At 39.9% G+C, this 24,859-nt stretch overlaps 3 protein-coding genes across 3 annotated transcripts; 1 reads left to right on the top strand and 2 right to left on the bottom strand.

Annotated features, from left to right (window-relative positions):
• Positions 1 to 2,945: 2,945 nt before the first annotated feature.
• fgf1a (fibroblast growth factor 1a) lies at positions 2,946 to 6,226 on the top strand (the record flags this gene model as incomplete). The annotated part of the gene is made up of 3 exons (XM_084041657.1): positions 2,946 to 3,063; positions 4,216 to 4,319; positions 6,026 to 6,226. 3 exons carry the CDS (start codon positions 2,946 to 2,948, stop codon positions 6,224 to 6,226), a joined length of 423 nt encoding a protein of 140 aa, XP_083897783.1.
• A 1,936-nt stretch (positions 6,227 to 8,162) lies between these two features.
• ndfip1 (Nedd4 family interacting protein 1) lies at positions 8,163 to 18,339 on the bottom strand. Its single transcript, XM_084041927.1, has 8 exons — positions 18,137 to 18,339; positions 15,615 to 15,708; positions 13,954 to 14,093; positions 13,031 to 13,118; positions 12,459 to 12,583; positions 11,681 to 11,747; positions 10,864 to 10,972; positions 8,163 to 10,326 (listed from the first exon to the last, which is right to left on the bottom strand). The coding sequence occupies exons 1-7, from the start codon at positions 18,170 to 18,172 to the stop codon at positions 10,866 to 10,868; spliced, it is 657 nt and encodes a 218-aa protein (XP_083898053.1). The 5' UTR covers positions 18,173 to 18,339; the 3' UTR covers positions 8,163 to 10,326; positions 10,864 to 10,865.
• Positions 18,340 to 18,757: 418 nt separating this feature from the next.
• On the bottom strand, positions 18,758 to 24,541 carry gnpda1 (glucosamine-6-phosphate deaminase 1). Its single transcript, XM_084086010.1, has 7 exons — positions 24,419 to 24,541; positions 24,013 to 24,147; positions 22,293 to 22,394; positions 22,013 to 22,195; positions 21,734 to 21,918; positions 19,875 to 20,049; positions 18,758 to 19,386 (listed from the first exon to the last, which is right to left on the bottom strand). The coding sequence occupies exons 2-7, from the start codon at positions 24,134 to 24,136 to the stop codon at positions 19,325 to 19,327; spliced, it is 831 nt and encodes a 276-aa protein (XP_083942136.1). The 5' UTR covers positions 24,137 to 24,147; positions 24,419 to 24,541; the 3' UTR covers positions 18,758 to 19,324.
• Between the last annotated feature and the right edge of the window lie 318 nt (positions 24,542 to 24,859).

Here is a 24,859-nt window from a genome sequence, read left to right as displayed (position 1 = left end):
AGAGTCCCCCAGGGCTCTGTAATATAACCCCTCCTGTTTTCACTCTACACTCAATGTCTTTCCCCGAAAAAAAGATATTTAAGTCAGATCTACTAGCTCACCACACGCTAAAAGATCTGCTTTTTTCACCAAATGTTCACCCCAGAATAGGAATGCCAAGGTTTATGTGGTATAGCCTAATTTGTAGAGATTCAACAGGTGCAGTGGAACAATACACCATCACCCACTTTGAATAAAGTCACAAAATCATAGTCTAACAAAACCAAGCATCTAAAAGTAGACTCATTCTGATGTTGGTGCATTTAAGGTGAATAAGACCAGAATCCAATGTAGTTTCAGATCTTCTTTGAGTTTTAGAATGTTAGTATAATGAATCTCAGACAAAAATATCTGCCTAACTATTATATGCATTTCCCCTATGTTTAAGTTTCATTTCATTACTACAATCTGAAGTCAAAAGTTGTTTGCAAGTTGGGAGCTTTTTTGAAGAACATTCTCCCCTTAATTAAATAATGTATTTATTTATTTTATTTTATTTTGTTTTTGTTTGTACAGCCATGCCTTTTGCTATATTGATATTCTTAGATCAACTGTATTCCTACATTTCAGGTGCCATTAAACATTAGAATAGGTTATAAGACCACACAAACTTTTGGACTGTGGTGTCTGTGTGTGTGTGTGTGTGTGTGTGTTAGGGTTTAACACCGGGATTCCCGGGATGCGGGAATCCCGGGAATCCCGAGGTTATTTACCGTCCCGGGAACTGACTTTGGTTCCCGGGATCCCGTTTTTTTTTTTTCTTGTTAGAAATGAATACTAATTAGTAGAAAGGCCTATCTACAGCGCGGAGGAATTACTATTATAATTAGCCAAGTTACTTGCCGGTTGCCGAACAGGGCAGGGTCCCATCGTCCCGTTGTGAACCAATATGGGACGCACTGAATGTAACAGTAATGAACAAAATAAAACACAAGTGGCCGTGATGCCCCCTGCCTGCCCTGCGCACGCTGATTTCACTGTTTCCTCTGCTGTCAATACGGTAGACACCAGTTGACTATTGAGATTCAACATCAAGTGAAACGCTGCATAAACAGTAGGTAGGTTTGATTTCGAGCCTATATTCCAGCTTAAAATGCGCGCAAGCCAAGCAATGCTTTTGATAGAGAGAGAGGACAGACTGGAGAGCTGGAGAAAGAGAAAGCGCGTGCGACTCGCACGCGTGCGCGAGAGAGAGAGAGAGAGAGAGCGAGAGAGAGAGAGAGAGAGAGAGAGAGAGAGAGAGAGAGAGAGAGGGAGAGAAAGTAGGCTATTAGACCGATGTGGTCCGTTTTTTTTATCATCATTAATGTAGCCTACCCTACCTACACTTGCATTTTAGAACGTTCAAACTACCATTTTACTAGAACTACCCAGTAGAACAAGTGAACTGCACAACAGCTGTCTGTCTCATTGATTGTCAGTGGCAGCGCATGCATGTGCACATCAAAATCACACTACAAAACCCGACATTTGATCAACAACAAAATATAGATTAATACATTTGACAACATGCAGCCAACATCCCAAAATGGAGTCTTAATAGCCAGCAAGTAGCCTAATATAAATTAATAACTGCAAACAAATTACAAGTTTAGGCTATCAAATCAATATCCTACAAAAGTAGAGATAAGCTGTGACCTCACCTGCGCTCTGATGGACAATACATAAATAATCCTTTTGCAAATTCTCTTGTCAAAAATGATACAAATGGAACGTTTATTTCAGCAGCCAGAGTTTGACATTGTTTGAGTGCGTTTTGGGTGCACAGCGCAGCTCCTCGTTTAAGTTAATTGTCTTCACCCGCTGCTGCGCAACAGGGCAGATCTCCGCCAGGGCACTATATTATATTTATATATTATATTTATATGATTTAAAAAATCAACTTAAGTCATTATTAGTGCAAGTTCATAGGTGGACACAATAGGGACATTTGGGCACCTCGATGTAAAATTGGCTATTTAAGTATCTACATATAAATGCATTTTAGTGTGCACTTTTTTTTTTTTTTTACCCTTTAACGGGAATTCCCGGGAAGCCCGGGAAAAGGTCTGAAAATTCCCGGGAATTAAAATTTGCTATTTCCCGGAAAATGTTAAACCCTAGTGTGTGTGTGTGTGTGTGTGTGTGTGTGTGTGTGTGTGTGTGTGTGTGTGTGTGTGCGCGCGCGCGCGTGTGTAGGCGCGTGCGCGTGTTTGTGTGTGTTGTTTTTAGGCGTCCCAGCAGAGCCCCCTGTTTGCATGGTGGTCGGCGATCTGTAGCCACTCCGGCGTTATTACAATACAACTAGAAAACAAACCCTGTTGAATTCCACCGAGGATCGTTCGAGTGCATGCGGTGCGTGCACGGAATTTATATCCTTATGCGATAATAATAATAATAATAGGCCAGCCGCCAGTTTCGGTTCTTTTAGCCGTGAAAGGATGGCGGATGGAGAGGTGTTTGTTTCAGCACAGTGTTGCCATGTCGGCTTATTATATGCGACTTTGGGCTTGTTTTTCTGTAAAGTTGGTTGCGGGTTTTTTTTGGGGCTTGTTTCTAAAGTGTACTTGCTTATTTAGGCTTGCCTCCATTTTTTAAATTATAATTTAACCAATGGTTCTCAAATATTTTCATAAATGTTTTGTGCCAGGGAACATTTGTGGAATGTTTCCCCAAAAAAAAAGAAAAATAAATCCAAATATTTCACATTTTATTGCAAGAGTTTTTGAAAATAGCAGATCTACAAGCTCACATTTAGCTCACGCGTCGCATCGCGAGGCGTTGTAAGCTTGTAGATCTGCTATTTTCAAATAGCCGACGCATATCGGTTTCATGTGGCCTAATAAGTTGCTTCTTTTGGGCTTGTTTTCCTAGACCTGGTTCCTTAGTTCTCTCACACAATCTGGCAACAGTGGTCAGGGCCCAGGATGGATGAACAGGAGCACATGAAGCTGACTCGTCTGTACTGCATGAATGGCGGACATCACCTCCACATTCTGCCTGATGGCTCAGTGGGAGGCACCAGAGATGAGGAGGACGCTCATAGTAAGACTCGAGTGATGGAAGAAAGAACTCAAATGTTTTAAGTATCAATACTGCAATGTAGAAACCCTCTGTTACAGTAATAGTCCGGTAATCAGAATGTACTTTAGTAAAAAGTACAAAAGTATTGCCATCAAAATATACTTAAAAGTACCAAAAGTAGAAGTACTCATTATGCAGAATGTCCCATGTCACAAGTTTTCAAATGTGTAAAGATCTTTTGAAAATAGCAGATCTACATGCCTGTCGATCGGCTAATTTCAATTGGAAATACTCCAAAAGTAAAAAAAAAAAAACTCAAAATTGTACTCTTGAGTAAATATACTTAGTTACTTAATTTACACCGCCACATATCAAAATATTTAAAGATTTGTCTAAGGAATTTAAGGATTCCAGGGTTTGCAAGTGACATTTGTGTTAAAATAAGTGTTAAATAGCTCTATATTCAGATCTGTGTGTATTTGTTCAGTACCAGGGGTCTGGTAGAAAATACATTTTCAGATATCATTTTGTATTTGTATTCAATCAGGAGAGAGAACATACATACAGGATATAGGCAAGTACAATTGGAAATTAAACAAAAACAAGAAATCAGCAGGATAGAAATGGAAGACTATAAATGTATAGCTGATTATTTGTGTGGGGTTCTCTCAATTGTTGTTACTGTACGTTCAACTCTATAGAGAAATTTGAAGTGAAATGTTAAGCAAGCATTGAAAAAAGTTAGACAAAGGACCCTCAGGCTACAATATCTGTGGCTACAGGAGAAGTTATTTCCCAGTAACTCAGTGATATCAAATACAGTACATGGCATGCATACCAGAGATTCCCTGAGTTTTTTTGATACACTCAGGTATTTACCTCTCACATAGCCTACAAAAGCTACTGTATGTCCATTCTGCATAAATGTGTCATGATGGCGAACTTGAAAAAAAAAAGAAACAGCAGTGATGGGATGGCAACCACACAAAGAAACATAAACAAATGATGTTCCTGATTGATTGATCGGTTGCATAATAGGAGATGTATAGAAAAATCTCTCAACTTAACACATTATTTTGGTGTTTTTATCTCTGTACAGATTTGTAGCAGAGAAAAAGGCCATATTGTCTTTTTTTTTAACTTTGATTAAAAGTTTCAACTTCCCTCGTACAGCTGTTCTCAGGTTGAGAGCTGTGGAGCGAGGGATCGTTGTCATCCAAGGAACTGAAGCAGGACGATATTTGGCCATGAACGATGAAGGTCGTTTGTACAGTTCAGTGAGTATCTCACCCTTTACCGAGTGCACGGCTCAGAAGAGCTCAATAACAGCAGAAGAATGCCAGCACTCACGGAAGCGTCCTTCGGTTACTTTTTATCAAGATAGAAAGTGGTGGAAGAAGAAGTACTCAGATTGTTTACATAAGTAAAAGTAACACAAATTCAATACCACAATGTAGAAATACCCTGTTGCTTAGTAAACGTCCTGTATTCAAAATGACAGTACAATACTTGGAGTACTTACAGTGGGTACGGAAAGTATTCAGACCCCCTTACATTTTTCACTATTTGTCATATTGCAGCCATTTGCTAAAATCATTTAAGTTCTTTTTTTTTCCTCATTCATGTACAAGTCAACCATCACTGCAACCCTCCACCAATCGGGGCTTTATGGCAGAGTGGCCCGACGGAAGCCTCTCCTCAATGCAAGACACATGAAAGCCCGCTTAGAATTAAGGCCAAAAAGTTCTATATTGGTCTCATCAGACCAGAGAATCTTATTTCTCATACTCTGGGAGTCCTTCATGTGTTTTTTGGCAAACTCTATGCAGGCTTTCATGTGTCTTGCATTGAGGAGAGGCTTCCGTCGGGCCACTCTGCCATAAAGCCCCGACTGGTGGAGGGCTGCAGTGATGGTTGACTTTCTAGAACGTTCTCCCATCTCCACACTGCATCTCTAGAGCTCAGCCACAGTGATCTTTGGGTTCTTCTTTACCGCTCTCACCAAGGCTCTTCTCCCCCGATTGCTCAGTTTGGCTGGGCGGCCAGTTCTAGGAAGAGTCCTGGTTGTCCCAAATGTCTTCCATTTAAGGATTATGGAGGCCACTGTGCTCTTAGGAACCTTAAGTGCAGCGGAAATTATTTTGTAACCTTGGCCAGATCTGTGCCTTGCCACAATTCTGTCTCTGAGCTCTTCGGGCAGTTCCTTCGATCTCATGATTCTCATTTGCTCTGACATGCACTGTGAGCTGTACGGTCTTATATAGACAGGTGTGTGCCTTTCCCAAACAAGTCCAATCAATATAATTAAACATAGCTGGATTCCAATGAAGGTGTAGAACCATCTCAAGGATGATCAGAAGAAATGGACAGCATCTCAGTTAAATATACAAGTGTCACAGCAAAGGGTCTGAAAACTTATGGCTATGTGATATTTCAGTTTTTCTTTTTTAATAAATCTGCAAACATTTCTACAATTCTGTGTTTTTTTGTCAATATGGGGTGCTGTGTGTACATGAATGAGGAAGAAAAAGTGAACTTAAATGATTTTAGCAAATGGCTGCAATATGACAAATAGTGAAAAATGTAAGGGGGTCTGAATACTTTCCGTACCCACTGTATTATGCAGAATGACTCATTTCACAAATTCTTTCAAAACATTTAAAAATTTGATTTTTCCCCCACCAAAATAGCAGATCTACAAGCAACAACTAAAGCTGTCAAATAATTATAGTGGAGTAAAAAGCAATGTATTTGTCTAAATTATAAAATACAGAAAATATTAAATAGTCAAGTAAAGTAAAAGTACTTTAAAAAAAATCATCGTACTTAAACTGCTGATAGATAGGCTCAACTCAAGCGTTTTGGTGTGTTGGCCGTGCCTTCGGCAGAGCCTTCCTCAGTGTGATAGCCTATCTGAATAAAAAGAAACCTGAAAGGACACTTCTGTGAGTTCTGGAATTTCTTTCCTGTGATGGTATCCCAGGCTGCAGTAACTGATGAATGCTACTTCCTGGAGAAACTGGAAGAAAACCATTACAACACGTATCGGTCTGAGAGGCACAAGGAGCACATCTGGTATGTTGGGCTGAAGAAGAACGGGAAGCCAAAACTGGGCCCAAGGACCCACATCGGACAAAAAGCTATTTTCTTTTTGCCTCGACGGCTGGACGTCACGGCGGACTGACGATGGCCCATGGTACTACTCTACTACACCACCTACCGGAACACCATCAACTGTACGCCATCCACCATCAACTCTACACTTCATGTCAAGGACTTCAAATTGACCTGTACTGTATTAGGCTGTAGACCCCCATTCGAAAAGATTTGTTGCCACGGGGCTCCCGTTAGAGAAGATTTGTGTTAGATTAGATCTAGTGCAGAATTACAGTCTGTACTATAGGTGGATAGAGAGAGAGATACATGATCTGAATAGTCATTCAGAAATTATAGTGAAATTAAACTCTTTCCCCAGACGTCCCTATTTTGGGCTAACCTGACTCCGCCAGATGGGGCGGTATTGAATTCACAAATTCACAATACAGCCTCCATCTGGGATCACTCAGAGATTGGAGTTTACACCGACCCGTGCCCAATCGAACCAATCAGCGGCAGCTACGGGCGGGATCTTGGCGAGACCGGGTGCGACGCCATCGAGAAGCGCCTTGCATTGTAGTTCTTTCACTATTCATCATGGTTGAATAGTATACAAAAGAACTGCTGGCGCTGCTACTATACGTCATGTAGACACGTCAATATCATTGGTTGGAGTTAGCACGCCCAGACGGTGATAAATCACCTGCCATTGCTGCCAAGTAGCTTGAAAAAAGGGACCGCCGTCTTCAGCGGTTGGGCTACCAAGACACCAGATGGAAGTAGGTTGTGAAACAAGTGTGAAGCAAGCTTCTTCCATCTGGCGGAGTCAGGTTCATTTTGGGCATGTCATAGGCAAAAACGAATTCAAGTGTTGTCACTGGAAGGAGGTTTGACGATCTGACACTGAATGCTGGTGAGCTGGTCAGTTATATCTAGAGTCTAGACTATATCTATCTATCTATATCTATAAAGAGAGATAGTGCATGCACATCCTAATCACAGTCCAGGTGCTGAACAAAAAGCAGATCAGCATTGAAAAATAGTCTGCACACTGGATCCCAGCTCCACCTTTTCACTTTTGACACGCTCTGGCATCACAAGCTCAAGGCAGTAGAACCTTGACATTAATATAAAGCTTCAGTTCATGGCTTCCTTTGTTAAGTGAATCACTACACAAGTACACACGTTTTCTCAGACTTGTGATCTGTTAAAGCTGCTATCCGGAACGTATTTTAATGAATAATCAGACACTGACATTGATTGTAATACATGACCAACACAGCCACTGCAGTTGTGTTAGTTATATTGTATTGACATACTCTACCATGCCGATTGGTAAAAAAAAAAACGTTTTCTTCTTTAAAAAGAAAAGAAAAGGCTTTGCAGCTTTAACTACTGATCTGTTTCTGGTCATTATGCACTGTTTGAGGAGATATTCTTATAAAACATTCTGTTTAAAGCTGCTTGTCAGAACTTTTGAATGTAACATAATATGCTGTGGCATTATGGTTCAATGTGAAATTGTATTTTTTTTACCGTCACGTAATTAATTGCCTCATTTTTGTAATTTTGACAATCTTAAGGCAAACGCAGATATATGAAAATAAATGGATCGAGACTCGTAACAATCGATTATATTCTCAGTGATTATTCTATCGATTACTTTTCAATAATGGAATAATCGAGATATTAAAAATACATATATTTCAATCTGATTAACCACTTCAGTTTGTTTGTTGCATAACAGTGTCGTACAAAAATAGTGAAGGTAGCCAATTTACAAGCTCACAACATGTCAAGCTTGTAGATTGGCTAACTTCACAATACATTTTTTATTTGTTTTTTTCAAGTATCATGCCCAAAATAGGAATTTAATATGAATTTATTATTTTATTAAATTATCTATGGTTTTCAGTCAATTCATTAACTGTTGCACCCCCCATTCTGAAGCACCATGTATTGGTGCTGTGCCGTCCCTGATTTGGAATAATAGCAACAATAATATAATGAACAGTAAACCACAATGCATTAAAAGTGACATTTATTTAACATGAAGCTTTTCTTTCTTTACAATAAAACAATATCATGACAATAAAACCCCAAGGTCGCAGCTCTACGGCACACAGAATTAATTATCTGGTTTTGCATTGAAGCTATGGTTGTTGTACCAATCAGAAGAGAACCAACTCTGGATTGGAACTATGCAGATAAAGAACTCACGGCGTTCAGCCTTCTGTGCTACAACCAACCAACTAAAACACAAAACTGTGATGCGAGTTTAGCTGATAAGTTGGATTTTTGTCATGAATAACAAGACTAATAATGTTACAAGCTCAGTCACCCGGAGTACAAAACAGAACCAACGCAATGCACCGCTTCAGTCTGACACTCATCATGTAGGCCAGTGATTCTGAACCCTTCTCATTTCAAAGACCCCCAGTTTGATATGCATTAAGCCTGCATTTAATAAAATAAAATAAAAAGTATCTCTGGGACCCCGATCTACACTGTAAAATTCTCCGTCTTATTATAACTCGGAGAGAGTACAAATGGGACCATTACGGGTCCATTTGGTCCCATTTGATACAATCTTGAGTTATAGACCCATAAGGGTCCTCTTGGTTCCATTTGTACACTAACTGAGTTATAGACCTGTAAGGGTCCACTTGGTTCCATTTGTTCAGTCGCAAAGTTACAGACCCCCGTGATATCAATCATTTACTTGTGGACCACCTGGAACCCCCTCAAGGTCCCAGGAGCTCATGTTGAGAGCCACTAATGTAGGGAGAAGCCTGTGGGTTTTAATTGGTTATGTTTCTAAAAGTGCACCTGCTTACAACAATCTTTGATATCATAGTTTTAACACCGACTAAATTACTCTTAACATACATACTTATACATACGTACATACTATGCAATAAGTCGCTTTAACCCCCCCCCCAAAACTGAAAAAAATAAACATCTTCCTCTAAACATCCCATCAGAGACAATTAAATATTTGTGTAAAAATCCACCCTAAAACAGATTTTAAAACAGATTTTTTAAATGTAGCTCTAAAATGATGAACTTTTTTTTTTTTTACCTAATTCTTTTTACTCTTGAGGGCGTTGTAAGAATAAGAAATTGTATGCCGACTGATGTTTTCTCAAGTGTTTATATCCAAAAGAACCTGGTCTCATTTTAGTGGCAAAATGTATAAAGCAGGAAATGTTCCCATCGGTACAAACGCCATCCACAAAGTCACATGACGCCATTCACAAAGTCACATGACATTGGCTCTCATTGGAGCTTTTAGGTTCAACTTGTTCAGGATGGTAAAGGAACACATTCTGCTCTAGAGTGGACTTTCCCCTGATTTAATGCACTACAAAACACTTTAGAGGCAAAATCATAATTCCTGATGCATGGATGCAATTTAATTGTTTTTTTCTCTATTTTACTTGTGTATAGTGTACATGAATTGCATGCATGAATCTTTGTATTATGACAAGGCCCTTTATGAATAATTTGTAAAAAAAACGGGGGAAAAAACATTAACAGTGGAGACACTGGCCCCGATAAGGACAGCACTACTTAAAGCCAACAGGTGAGTGAAATGCTATGTCGTAATAGACATAAAAAAACAACCAAATGATAACTGTGGTCACTTGAAGACATCTTATAATAGTCATAATAGATCAAAATATAAGGTGACATTACAATAGAATACAAAGCGTATTGCATGCTCATGGGACATGTCTCTAAATCATAATTACATGAAAATACCTGTTGGCTTTCAGCAAAGTGTCGTCAACGCAACACTGATCCCTAGTGGTGGGAGGGGCAGATGCATGCTAGTACAACTACCATCAAATGATATTATAATAAGGCATTATTATTATTACTCATACATTACAGACGTGAAAGTGAATAGCACTTAACATTCGCCACTAATGAGCACAGAACTACTACTGTTTCCGTTTTTCCGTTAATAAAGTTTCAAACATGACAGAACACGTGACATGGTTCCTGAACGTTAATGCATGCTGTCATCGGTCGTACTCGTACGCCACCTTCCCCCGGCTGATCCGACGATGACGCGGTGGCTTCCGTTTAGTTTGAAACGTTTAGAAGAGTCGTTGCCTCTGATGGTATATTCAGTTCCTCTACATCCAATGTTCCTAAATCCACGTGACGTTATGGAAGGTTCTGCCCCATTTGAAGAGAAACACAAGTCAAACCTAGTTGTAGATGAAATGGACTACATCTTCAAATTGCATTAAAACCTATGCTGTAATAACATTTAGTATGTGTTGATTATTTGTATTAATTGTCATACAAATAATGGCGATTAATGATTGAATTGTATTTTTGGCATTGAACATTGGAACGTATAAATGAAATTCTGTTTGCCTTTTACACATAGCTTGTAGATCTGCTATTTCTGCTACTTTTGAAAATGTATAAACATTTTTCAACAGATGAATTCATACAGGTGAATCAGTTGATTATCTCAAATAATTGTTCAGGACCACAATGGAAACAAGCCCCTAGGGCTTTTTGTGTTTTCCTATTGACAATCATTGTAAAATCCTATCACTGCACTATCTGCAAACTGTTAATAAAGTATTCAATCAAACAATCAATGCGACCAGGCAATAATTGTGACAGGCCTACAGTATGTGTTGGGCGTATCAATGAGATATTGGTGTGTACTGTGACCTTTCAACAAATAGGGTGTCTCACCTTTAATAGATAAACAGCACCCTTGTCCGGGGGAGGGTGGCATATGCAGGGTCAGCCAGTTTACGAACTCTGGAATAGTTGACGAACCCTCGGATGAACAGCATGAAGCCTGCAATTAAAAACATAATAGGACATTATCAATATTTGAACCAGGGCTTGAAAAAAAGGTTCAAAGGACTAAAATGGAATTGGAAATAGTTTTCCAAAAGGTTCTTGTTCGTTCGCATAAGTTGATATACACATTTTATGTTAATATTATCTTATCTCCATACTGACGCATTTCCTGCGTATGTCCAAAATCGTTGGAAAGAAAGCACCTGTGTTCCAATGGAACCTCTGTAGTTAATATTAAGTCACAAGCTCTTGTTAATGTTTTACATTGGTTAAGTATGTATAAACCCCGCAGACTGAAACCCTATAATGTTTGTTTATCACATTTATTTATTTCATTTCTATAAAAATCGCTCCTTTACATCACTGGTTACATAATGTGACCTAAATAAGGAGAAGCAGGCTGACAGGTTATTTAATGGTGGGTAAAATTACAGTTTTCATGCAGGTCTGCTCTAGGTTATTTTTGTAGTAGAGATCAGTGTGCTGCCTTCACACAACAGCAACATGAAGAACATTTCACATTCAATCGTCATTTCTTAGACAGAAGGAACTGAAATGTGTTAAATACGTCAAAGAAATGAAACACCCCACTTTAAATTTAGTAGAAGGAGAGAGAGACGTGAGCATATTTTTAAAGATGATAATATCAGTGGTACACAGGGGTCATGTGACTAAAGGTTTTATAGGTTAGATTTGAACTCACCCAGTGCCAGGAACACCCACCACAGCCAGTACTGACCATCAAAGTAGCCGGGGAAGTAAGTGGAGAACTGCAATGTTTGTAAGAGAGAAACAATTAGGAGCAATAAATTGGTTATTAAGGTTGTTGCACAGACATACGATAAGAAAATCACCAGCGAGTATTTTGCCTCAAAACTATTCATATAGTAAGGTTGATTCCTTTATTTGCTGTAAAAAAAATCTTTCTGAATAAAACATTCTTTGCCTTTATCGCCACATAATATTTGCATTCCATGTGGATGTACTCATAACACAGTTTGAAAATATATATTTTCGGATGAATTCATCGTATGAAAACACATTGAATCGTCCACTTTTAAAACATGACAATAACCCTGATGTATGCACAAGTAAAGTTTACCGGGAACCGGCTCATGTTGTGTGAACCTGTGTTCATTATCCACATGTCAACCTTGGGTTTTGTGGGTAGATGGATCATCATTAGTAAAATTACTATTTAGATACTTAGCTGATGCCAATAGCCAGGGTGACTTACTAAGTGCAAGATCAGACTAAGCACCATGAACCTTCAGTCAACTAACCGCAGCGGATGTGGTTAAGGAAGAAGTTGTTGTTGACCTATTTTAAAAATATTCTGGGATTTATTTCCATTAGTTAATTTTTATTTCAAAGTAACTAATTATTTTTTGCATGCATGCATCAATCTTCGGCAGCATGCATGCATACACATATATACATACAGACTAGCGCTGTTCTATACGGCTCAAAAAGGGTCTTACCCTGACAATGAGAACCCATTTGATGAGGGACAGGCCGAACCCTGAGATGGCGCCGTATCGCCCGGCAGCTGACGTGGTCAGACAGAACGACAGGAAGAAACCAATCCAGTTGAAGAGGAATGCCACTGGAAACGCACAAGGAGACAATCATTCATCAGTTCACAGCAAACACGCCAGTTTCATTTAGTTAAACACTAATTATGTTTGGCAGCTCAGATTAATATTATTGAGTCCACTGTGCAAAGAACTGAATGTTTAATTAAGAGGAGGTCTACAGTCAAATTTCACCCGATTGTTTCTTCCATATTCCATGCTTCCGCCACATGCTTTAACCATTTAAACCCTATATACAGTACTTATTTAATCGGCATCCCCTAGGGTTCTATTATAGGGCCACTCCTTCTCATTGTTTAGTGGGTTGTGCTTTTGTAGATCTTCTATTTTCGCCAAATGTTTACTCTAGAATAGTGATGATAGGGATTAAGTGGTTAATAAGTCAATGATGAAAAATCAGATTTTTTTACATAATGTGAAACTAATCACACATCAGACAAACGGAAACTTGAACTTACTGAAGAACGTCAGCATGAAGATTCCATCGTTTCCTATCCTCAGCTGATCGGCATCTTCAAAGTCGTCCCGTGCCACAAAATCGTCCTCCTGCATCAGGAACAAGGAATGAAGAAAAAGATTACATTAATTATGTTTTCCCTCAATAATGTTAAGAGATTGTGTGTGTGTGTGTGTGTGTGTGTGTGTGTGTGTGTGTGTGTGTGTGTGTGTGTGTGTGTGTGTGTGTGTGTGTGTGTGTGTGTGAGAACATTTTGCCCCACATACCCAATATAAACATTAGGGACTTTTCTTAGTCACTAATGATATTATAATAAGTGCTCCCAAATTATATTGTACTAGACCATACCCGGTCGACTCATCCGTGGGGGGATATGCGCACATGATCTGGCAACCCGGGAGGCAGTTCGTCCTATAGCTGGGCAGCCCCGTAACCATGGCGACAGTGTTTGAAACAAAAACGCTAATAAGAAGCTGAGATTTGATGAAATTGAAAAACGGGCTTCACAGTTAAGTTCAGATGGTAATGGTCAGTGGCTGTGTGCAAAATCAGAGCAATTGGTCCTGCCACTGAGGAGAACCGGGTAGCTTCACCTACTCACTCACTCACTCACTCACCACTACAGACGGACAGAGGTTACTAGAATTATAGTAGGATACTCGTATACACTAATTTAGCGTATAACGTTATATTCTCCTGACCGTGTAACAGTAACAAGATATCAATGTGAAACTAGTTCATGTCTAATTATTTCTGCTGAAAGTATTGGGGAAATTGTAATAATGATAATGCAATCAATTTGGAAAACTTGACTCAGACTTGACTCAGATTATAGAGATTACGTAAAGTCACTATCCCAGTGACTGGAGGGACATATATGTACCGTCACTCTTCCAGTGACCAGAGGGACATATAGATACGTACCGTCACTCTCCCAGTGACCAGAGGGACGGCAGCCTCAACTTTGCTTCTCTCCGCTTCGTCGTAGGAGGGGAGCGTTGTGGCCACATTGTACGACGGGGGGTTGGGGAATCTGCCTCCATCTTCTTTGTAGTCAAAAAAAGCTATAAAGGCAAAAGAGGGAAAATTGCTTCTGGTCTGACTGAGAATGAACCAGTCTAATGTCTGAACAAACTCTTCAGAACAGCATAAATAAACTGATAGGACCAACGTAGCAGCCAGGCTTCTCTACGATACTCCATATGGACACAGATCTCTATAGCAACAACTGAAGTAAATATAGATTTTTATAGAATATCTGTAGTTTTGGCTCACATCTCTCTGCGTGGGTTTAAAATCAAACACTAATATTTGCTGCTCTGGGGAACCAAGTCATGGCTAACAATAACCTTACAAATGTACAAATTAACCACATGAAGCCTAGCTTCCCAATTCTGGGGCGCAAATTCACCGAAAATAGCCCATCTACAAGCTCACAACGTGTTGCTATGCATTGTGAGCTTGTAGATCGGCAATTTGTGGCAAAGATATTTGGTGTAGACTAGAGGGGAAAAGGGAGCGGGCGTAATGCCAATGGATTCTGTATAGTCTAAATGTTCAGGGAGTGGACTCACCTATCAAAATGAAATCCATATTCAAACCAAAGAAAGCCTTTGAGCTCTGATGGAGCTGTGCATAACAGAAAACGGCAGCGTTTGTTGATGCATTGTTTGTTTGAAGCTACGAGGCAAAGCTTTGTTTGAGCCATTTGACTGTTGGGAGTCTTCTGGCTGTTTAGTTTAGTGAATGCGATTAGCATTGATGCAGCAACACAGCCTTACCCACAGAGCAATAAAGAATCCACTTATTCAATTTGATGACCTGGCAGTGCCCACCTCGAGAGTCTGCCTGTCTAACATTAGAGACACTTAAGGGGCTGTGTCCCCAGTAAGCGTTTCTGAGCGGAGGAGCGCTTGGATATTAGGGTTTCTTACTACGCGTACAGAACGTTTATTGACGACCGCAACGTTCAAACCTGTTAACCGCTGCTGTACTCAAACATTGTGTCATCTGCGTTATTAGCACAGATAGCCTAGCTGAAATAAGAGTAGAGTAAACATGGACTTCTCATGGTTGTGGTAAGGATTCAAAGTCAGGTGAGGTCTTAAATGACAGTGACACAGCCACGAGAAGGATCAAACGTGACATTGATGAGCGGCGCTCCACTACAAAGGTTGAACTATTTTCTGCTCGAAGGGCCCAGGACACACCATCTATTTACTATAGAAATGCATGGCAGAAAGGCACTGGCAGCAGTGAACACGGCACCCAAGGCCTTTTCCTCAGGCCCTGCACATAACATATTCCATATTACAACACTGGAGATCATGTTAACCCGTTTTAAATCCCTTCTGAAAGATCGCCTTTAAGGAGACGCTTTCAACACCCAGCCCTCTTAGTTTTAATTGTATTTCTTGCTTCTGTTATTGTTACGCATTGTTTTTTATCTTTGTGTTGTGGACTTGTCTGTCTTGAAAGGTTCAATAAAAATAAAGCTTACGAAGTTAATTATTATTAACTCATCATGGAACAGTGTGATGATGGGGTTGAGACTGAAAGAGACGGCTGCAGATCAGTGAGCTCACCTGCATTTGCTGCAGCGATGCTGCTGTAGGGTGGGGGGGCGTCCTGGACGGGGGCCTCCTGGGACGTCTGGGCGGGCTCCTCCTCGTTCACCAGCTGAGGAGGTGTTAAGACAAACACAACCATGTCTCACACTTGAATCACAACAATGTCCTCGTGGTAAAACTCAACGTCATGCGGGCTGCAAATATAAACGCAATGATACAGCAATTTTTTTTAAATGCACCAAGACTATAGCAGTGGTTCTCAAAGGGGTCCTTGGAGGGGATTCCAGGGGGTCCGCAGCAAAATAAGTAACAGTTTAACCACTTGAGCACTATTTCAAAAATAGCACAAAGCAATGCAGTATGAGCATGATTTTTTTCATGATTTTTGACTACTACGACATGCCCAAAATACAAACGCTAGGCTGAAAGTGGTTAATTTCACTATAATTTGTAATTTCATCAGGTAGAAGGTGAAATGAGAGAATGTACTATTACATGAGAATCATAGGTTTCTCTCCCCCCGCCTACAGGTTGCGGAATGATGTACTAAATATAACAACTAAACTAAAGGATATTTTCTTATCTGGGTCCCTGCCCTGAACAAATCTTTTCAAATGGTGGTCCGCGGCTTAATACTCATCAATTTGGGGGGTGGGGGGCATGTTCGAGAACCACAGGACTAGAGAACATAAGCAGACGTGGACGTCTGCTCCGGACCACACAGTGTCCGGAGCATGTCTATGTTTAACAGACCACATGTTTACTGTCACAAGGTTCTAAACATTCACAACACGGGGGAAAAGACACAATCATAGGCTGATCATAGGGCTGGGCAATTAACCGAAAATAAATCAAAACCGATATTTTGCACAAGTAAATGATTTATAACCGAATCATCGTTTTTTTGATAAAAGAGTCAAGACTGAATTGATTATTGTTATTAACCACTTAACCCTGTATTATACTTTGTGTTTTGGAGTACAAAAATAGCATAAATAGCTGATTTATAAGCTCATTGTAGATCTGCTATTTTTTAGATAACGGTTCATTATTTGTAAACGAGGCAAAAGTGTGAAATAATCGTGAAAAATTAATTTAAAGTTTCAGGTCACGTCATATCGCCCGGTCCTACTTAAAGGAGAATTTTGGACTGAAGTTTTATTACCTTTTCTATGATGTTATGATATCTTAGGATGAATGGTACAGTAGAAAAATTTCATAACTCCACCCCTGGTCCGCCAGAGCTTAAAAGCCCTCTAAGCTGCCTCATTCACTTGAATGGGGAATCTCACTTACAGTTGAAGCGGATTGGCCTTAGGTTAGATCACATATTTTAATAAAGCTATTAAAATATGTGATCTAACCTAAGACCAATCCGCGCACCTTTTTAAGCTGTGGCGGCTCAGGGGTGGAGTTATGAAAATTTTCTACTGTACCATTCATCCTAAGATATCATAACATCATAGAAAAGGTAATACAACTTTAGTCCAAAATTCTCCTTTAAGGGACACTCCACAACAAGTGGGATTAACAGATGTCTGTCAGCTGCCATTTATTTACCAGATGAGGCAGGCTTATCTGATATGAAGACAGTAACCTTTGATAAAGCAGTAATCACGCTTAACTAACTAACCAATGGACCGGGATTATTAGGATATCATGATTTCATGAACTATTTAGAAATACATATTGTCTAAGCCAGTGGGTTCTCAATGTGGGATCTGGGGACCCCCAGGGGTCCTTGAGGGATTTGGTTGCTCAGTCCCCACTCCCCCAGCTAAAAGACTGATTGACAATACAGTATGAAGTGAATACAACTAGACAACATATAATAAGAACGTCTATTTTCACTGTTTTCTCTATAACTACAGTACACAGACAGACAGCAAAGGAATTCTGAACCAAATGACAAACTGTGTCCTGTCCAATAATTATTTTAGATTGGTGTCACAGAGATACAAAAATACAAAATATTGTCAAATTGGGGTTCTTTGTCGTTGACATTAAAAAAGGTTGAGAACCACTGGTCTTCTGTCCATCAGTTCTGATGTAATCTCATATCCCAAGCGTCTGACTGGCTGTGTTTGTTTACAAATTAATATTTATATAATTAGACTACAACGACACTGGGAGGCATACCTGTTATACCTCACTTACGCCAGTAGGGGGCACTGGATGATTTTAAACTGAAACGTGTCAAATATAAATTAGACTGTATTATGTTACATAACATGATCATATCATTAAATAATAATCAGTCCAGGTTGACGATTAACACTTTGATACAAAGACATTTAAAATCCTGAAACAATATATTTTCTTTTCCACAGAATGGAGGAGATGACTGCTTTAAGTGCTTTTATTATGCTTTTATTTAAAAAAAAACAGCAGATCTACAAGCTGACAACGTGTCGCGATGCAACGAGTTGTAAGCTTGTAGAGCTGCTATCTTCAGCGAGCGACACCGTCATGCAACGAAAATACAAATGAGGCGTTTTTAGCCGTGAATGTAGCTGTGAATTGTCGTGTTTACGCACCTCTTGGTATCTGACGTTGCTGTTTTGCTCCGCCATTGTGTTCAGAGCCCTGTAACGATGTAGAAACGTCCACTTTAAGTGCGAAGATGCGTTGGTATTCTTGTATAAAACAGATCTTTGTATTAGCTGAGATAACGTTGACTTCAATACAAGTCGGCCATCTCCTTTTCCCCCCGCCCGTCCGAGTCAATACGCTCTGGGTAACGACAAAAATAGTGACCAATCGAAGACAATGACTCCAGGCGTCACTGTAGCCTATTTTTGTTTCATCCTACGATTAATAATGATGATAATTAATAATGATAATACCATACAATTAGTGTCAGATGACCAAAATGCCTGACTGGAAAACATACAGAATGTTATCACTTTCCATCAAGAGCCATCAGGATTTTGGATTACCATTAGATCGTAACTAAACAAACACGGATCCACAGCGAGTCACACTATTGGATATGTCACAAATGTCCGTGTAGCGCATATTTCCCTGTCGTTATGGTCGTTCCATGTCATGTGACACAAGAGGAGAACAGACAGCATGAAGCAAAGCACGTATAGAACAAACGTCCCCATTCTCCAGTGTTGGAAGAAGTACTCACACATTTTATTTAAAGTGAAAGTCGAAATACTGGTGTATAAATAGGTTACTGTGTTACAAGTAAAAGTGCAAAAGTATTAGGATAAAAATACACTTAAAAAGTTAAAAGTACTCATTCATTATAAAGAATAAAGCAGCACTGGCCTATTTCATAATGTTACTTTATAATATAACATTAATGCATCAATAATTATACAATATTATACATTATACAATAGTCCTTTATTGCATAATTATTGATGCATTTAACTTTGAATAAAGGACGCCTTCACCCATTTTCAACCGATCTTTGTATAATTGGTATTTGGTCCTCACTAATGCTCATTTTAATATGGTAGGCATTTTATATACTCTGTCTCAGAGGAGGGCTGTGTTCCACTGTATAATAATAACTGTAATGTATTAGTTTATTATATTTCATATTGTTAATCTCAATCAAAATTAGATTTCACTTCTGTAGGTTAACGATTAGTTCTGTTGTTCACAATGTAGAAAACAAAAAGAATGTCCAAGCGCATTTTCCCTTAACGAGGTTTCTCCACCAGGAGACAAAGGAATCAATTGAAGATGAAGATGTAAGAGGAGGTCCTTCAGTTCTTCTTTAACATGCAAGGCAGTGGGTCCACCAGCTTGTTGTGTACATGCATCATACCTGAACAAATAGCCAGACAAACCAGAGTGTCAACACAGGAACGCTGTGTACAGTAAAAACAACTTATTATTTTTGCCGAAAACATTCAGCAAGAATAGATTTACAACCTACAAGCTCACAATGAGGCACAACGCGATGCGTTGTGAGTTTGCAGCTTGGATTTTCATTTGCCAAGATTATTTAGCGTAGTCCCATTAGTCTCCTAATCCAGATATAGTTTCATTTACCTCTTACTTTCCTTAACTAACTAACCAATGGACCGGGATTATTAGGATATCATGATTTCATTAACTATTTAGACATGCATATCGTCTAAGCCAGTGGGTTCTCAACTTTACATCGACACTAATCAGCACATTGTTCATGATTCCTGTTTACGTGGCAATGATCTGAGGCATAAACAGAACTGAAGGCGGCCTCAAACGGCCCAGTGCGGCCATAAAACAATACCTTTATGAGTCATAGCGTCTTTAATGACCCAGCCTCACCCTTAAAGTACTTCACAGTTTTGACACGCAGCTCCAGAGTGGCGTCCTCGTCACAGACGAACACCGTCTGCGGGTGCTGCTGGAACGCAGACACCGTCCACATGTGATTGACGCCCTCCTCGATGGCCTTATAAAGAGCAAAGGACTTGTGTGCTCCAGTGATCAGAATCATGACCTGAGGAGAGAACGAATCATAACAATAATTATTATCACTATAATAAGCTCATCCGGTACACTCGTCTTTGGTCCACAAGGTCATGGGTTCAATCCTGGGCACCGCCAGGGTAGGGTGCGGCAAGTCGTGCGGTAAGTACTGGGAGCTGATGGTAGGTGTTGCGCTCCACCTCAGCCAGGGGTCTAGCGCATTGACACAGGGATAGACTACCATGTTCTCGGCTGATAGACAATAAGCCTCTCTGACTCTACTTACTTAATAATAATAATAAAGTTACAGATACATAAGCAAGCAATACCTGTATGTATCAAAAGCCATTCCACCAGACTATGGAGCAGTTTCAAACTGACATCACCATGTCAGTCTAGGTGACACAAGCCGTCATAGGTTTTGTCACATTATGTATATACATGACCTTGAATACACTTTGATATCTGCTGCTAAATGTGTCGTCTATATTTGCACAACAGGCTGACATTCTACCTATATTTCTATTTTGAACTTATCCTTCACATTGTCTTGTTATCTGACTTTATTTTCTTGTTTCTTTCTCTCAGGACTCTTTTACATCTGTAAACTAGTGATGTGACAATAAAACGTGAAGTTAATAATAAATGTGTCCCCATTTTAATTGTTGTTGGACAGTACATTTGCACATACTATATGTGGAATTGCTCCTATGCATTTAACCCATCCTGACTAGTAGGAGCAAATACTGGGCAGTGCCCAGGAACCAGGCACAGGTGGTGAGCAGGGTTATTATGATAGATAACTAAAACTAACGAAAGAACCAAAACGAGGCTTTACAAAAAACAATAACTAACTGAAACTGTAGTCTGTATTGTAGTGTAATGTATGTTTACAAAACTAACTAAAATCATACAGAAAGTTTCCTTAGTTTTCAATATTCAGTCAATTCAGTCAATAGTCAGTCAATATTTGTATTAAGAAATAGTGAAAATAGCCAATCTACAAGCTCACAACATGTCACATCGCGATGCGTTGTGAGCTTGTAGATAGATTTTCACTACTAGAGCTTTTTGAATCTTGCCCATGACTATTCCCTAAAACTAACTAAAACTAGTCAAAATGAAAAAGATAAGCCTTTAAACTGAATAATCAAAACTAAACTGAAATTGAAAGCAAAAAGTCAGAACGAAAGAAAAAGAAAAACTAATGATAAACTATATTAACCTGGAGCACTGGCAGGGGTAGAGTATGCCCCTTACATGCATGTCTTTTGGTATGGAGAGAAACCCAAGAGCCCCAGTTGGGTTCAAACCCAGAACATTCTTGCTTAGGGACAACAGTGCTAACCACTTAGCAACAGCACATCCCAGCCCCTGAGGCACAAACATGTTTTTAATTATTATTATTATTATTATATGATCTGTTAATGTTTTCTGCTACAGTGGTGACATACTTTTTAACATGTTTTTTGTATACTATGTGCAATTATGTGTACAGTAAAGCACTTTGGATCAGTGTCTTGTTGCTTTACAGTTTAACATTAACAATATTATCTTTGTAAGTTCTGAGGAAACAAGGTTTGACAGCATACATCAATTCATAAGGTGACAAATGTAACTTTCATGCAGAGAACGAGGAACAGGAAATAAATAACAAACCGCACAAAAAACAAAAAGGAGTGCACATGAATGGGTTTCAAATCCAATCTCCTGACCTCTTTGGCGTCCATGACGGTGCCCACGCCCACAGTCAGTGCCATGGTGGGCACCTTGGAGAGGTTGCCATCAAAGAAGCGAGCGTTAGCCATGATGGTGTCTTTGGCCAACGTCTTCACCCTGGTCCTGGAGACCAGACTGGAACCCGGCTCATTAAAGGCGATGTGTCCATCTGGCCCGATACCTGCCATGGAAGAACACGTAATGTGCTTATTATATTATATGTGTTATACAATTTGTCAATATTGTTACATGATCGAATCATTTGACCTCCTCACCTCCAACGAAGAGTTCAATTCCTCCAGCAGCTTTTATCTTCTCCTCGAAGGCTTCACACTCCACTTGAAGATCAGGTGCGTTGCCGTCCAGAATGTGGGTATTTTCTGCTTTAATGTCAATGTGCTTAAAGAAGTTGTTCCACATGAAGGAATGGTAGCTTTCAGGGTGATCTCTGGGAAGTCCTACGCAATTTCACACAAAGTATTACAAAGCCACCCATCACGTTTCCACTTCAGAACAAAACTTATTTATGCAAGAAAATGGTCAGTCAGTACATACCTACATACTCATCCATGTTGAATGTTTTTACATACTCGAAAGAGATATCTCCCTTTTTGAAATACTCAATGAGTTTCTTGTAACAACCCAGAGGAGTGCTTCCTACAGAGAATATGTGAATAAAAAGCATAACCATAAGGATTACATGTATTAATATTATATTATTATTACTCTCCGCAGGAGAGTATTGTTTTCACTTTCTAAATATGACACGCCGATTGGTCAAGCCTCACGTGACACGTGACAATACGGTGAAATACTGTATAAATACATGGCGTCACTTTGACAGTGCCTTTGCCACTGTCAAAGTGAGGTAAGACAGGAACCATCACGAAATGGCTGCATGGCTGATACATAATTGGCAGATAGGACAGATAGGACACTTATATAGACAGGAGGGATATGACACTTACACAGACGGATAGGACACTTACAGTACACAGACAGGACGGATAGGACACTTATACAGACAGGACGGATAGGACACTTTTTACAGACAGGACGGATAGGACACTTATACAGACAGGACGGATAGGACACTTATACAGACAGGACGGATAGAACACTTACACAGACAGGACGGATAGGACACTTACATAGACAGGAGGGATATGACACTTACACAGACAGGACGGATAGGACACTTACAGTATACAGACAGGACGGATAGGACACTTACAGTATACAGACAGGACGGATAGGACACTTATACAGACAGGAGGGATAGGACACTTACACAGACAGGAGGGATAGGACACTTACATAGACAGGACGGATAGGACACTTATACAGACAAGACGGATAGGACACTTATACAGACGGATAGGACACTTATACAGACAGGACGGATCGGACACTTATACAGACAGGATGGATAGGACAGTTAGAACATAAGAATTAGAACATTCCCAACATCCTAGACAGGACGGATAGGACACTTATACAGACAAGACGGATAGGACACTTATACAGACGGATAGGACACTTATACAGACAGGACGGATCGGACACTTATACAGACAGGATGGATAGGACAGTTAGAACATAAGAATTAGAACATTCCCAACATTCCCAACACAAGTCTGGTAAGAGTGAGGTAAGACAGGAACAATCACGAAATGGTTGAGAAATGGCGGATACTGTAACAATTGGATAGGACACTTACACAGACAGGACGGATAGGACACTTACACAGACAGGACGGATAGGACACTTACATAGACAGGACGGATAGGACACTTATACAGACAGGAGGGATAGGACACTTATACAGACAGGACGGATAGGACACTTATACAGATAGAACATTCCCAACATTCCCAACAGCGGAGAGTTGTGCTCCGAGGAGCACTTTTTCTAGTTATTATTATTATTATTATTATTATTATTATTATATAACAATACACTAGTAAAATACATGTGAAGTGGGCACCAAAACAAAGTGGGCCCGGGATAAATAAAATGAAGTGGGCACAGAGAAATGCAAATCCATGTAAAAAAAAATGTCAGGCCTTTTGCACCAACACACGATAGTGCCCAGATATCCCCAAGTAGTTCCCAGTTTCTGCCCAAATATCCCCAAGTAGTCTATTGCCCAGTTCTCCCTCAAATAGTGCCCAGTCTTCCAAAAAAAGAAAAGAAAAGGTGCCCATGTCATTTCAAGTGTCTTCTGCATACCCACAACAAGACCTACATAGAGAATAATGCAAGAACTGCTTACCAGTGGGAAGTCCCAAAGTAAAGTATCTTTCTGGTCCAGGGCTGAACTTTAAGACCTTATTTCTAATGTACTTGGCGGCCCACTCGCTCGCCTGGTCGTAGTCATTTAGGATGATGAGCTTCATGATGGTCCCTCCTGAAAAATCAAGAACAACAACCGTGTCTGTTAGGAGCTGGAACAAATTAATCCAAGCAACACACCTAAACGAGACTTTAGACTCATAAAGCACATTGATTATCAACACCATGATCCAACATAGGGAGGAGCGAATTAAGAGGAATACAAAAAAAGGGTGTCAGATGGAAATACTATAACTATTTTAACCTCAGTGTAAAATGTTGATTGCTGGGGAAAGTTCTTTTAAAAATAATAGTGAATATAATGAGTTGCAGTGCATCTAGCCTACCTGTTTATTCAACGCTGTTCCTCTTGGATGTGCTCCGAAAAAGCAGCACGGAACCAGATCAAGTCATATGACTGGAGTCGGATGCAAACAGCGCTCATTCCGGAGGGAGGCGGGCGTTAAACCAAACTCCTTCCTTGAGGTAGATCACTGGTTCTCAAGGTGAGGTCCGGGGACCCCCCCACTGGCCCCAGGGATGCTTGAGGGGGTTCCAGGGGGTCCCCAGCGAAACGAGGAACATATTAACCAGTGAAGCCCTACTTTCTACTTTAAAAAATGTTCAAAACTAGTAAAAATGGCAAATCTACAAGGCTAGAAGTTGGGGGGGGGGGGGTTTGGGGGTCCTTAACATGAAAATGAGAACCAATGTGGTAAATAAATAACATTACTAAACCTCCTGCAGTACCTGTGGAAGGCAGGTTCCAATTTACTGTTCAGAGCTCA

Source organism: Gymnoscopelus microlampas, assembly GCF_963454915.1.
Source record: "Gymnoscopelus microlampas genome assembly, chromosome: 18".
NCBI lineage: Eukaryota > Metazoa > Chordata > Actinopteri > Myctophiformes > Myctophidae > Gymnoscopelus > Gymnoscopelus microlampas.
Note: the sequence above shows the minus strand (reverse complement) of the source record. Positions and strands in the feature narration are given on the sequence as shown.

What these genes read in the sequence shown, in the direction of transcription:
- ndfip1 (XM_084041927.1), bottom strand. Translation starts at nt 18,172, where the DNA reads ATGGCGGAGCAAAACAGCAACGTCAGATACCAAGAG. An exon ending in GCAACGTCAGATACCAAGAG is followed by an intron (nt 15,709 to 18,136) that starts GTGCGTAAACAC and finishes ACACCTCCTCAG; the next exon opens with CTGGTGAACGAGGAGGAGCC. An exon ending in AATGGGTTCTCATTGTCAGG is followed by an intron (nt 11,748 to 12,458) that starts GTAAGACCCTTT and finishes CAAACATTGCAG; the next exon opens with TTCTCCACTTACTTCCCCGG.
- gnpda1 (XM_084086010.1), bottom strand. Translation starts at nt 24,136, where the DNA reads ATGAAGCTCATCATCCTAAATGACTACGACCAGGCGAGCGAGTGGGCC. An exon ending in TACTTTGGGACTTCCCACTG is followed by an intron (nt 22,395 to 24,012) that starts GTAAGCAGTTCT and finishes TATTCTCTGTAG; the next exon opens with GAAGCACTCCTCTGGGTTGT. An exon ending in AATTGAACTCTTCGTTGGAG is followed by an intron (nt 21,919 to 22,012) that starts GTGAGGAGGTCA and finishes CTTCCATGGCAG; the next exon opens with GTATCGGGCCAGATGGACAC.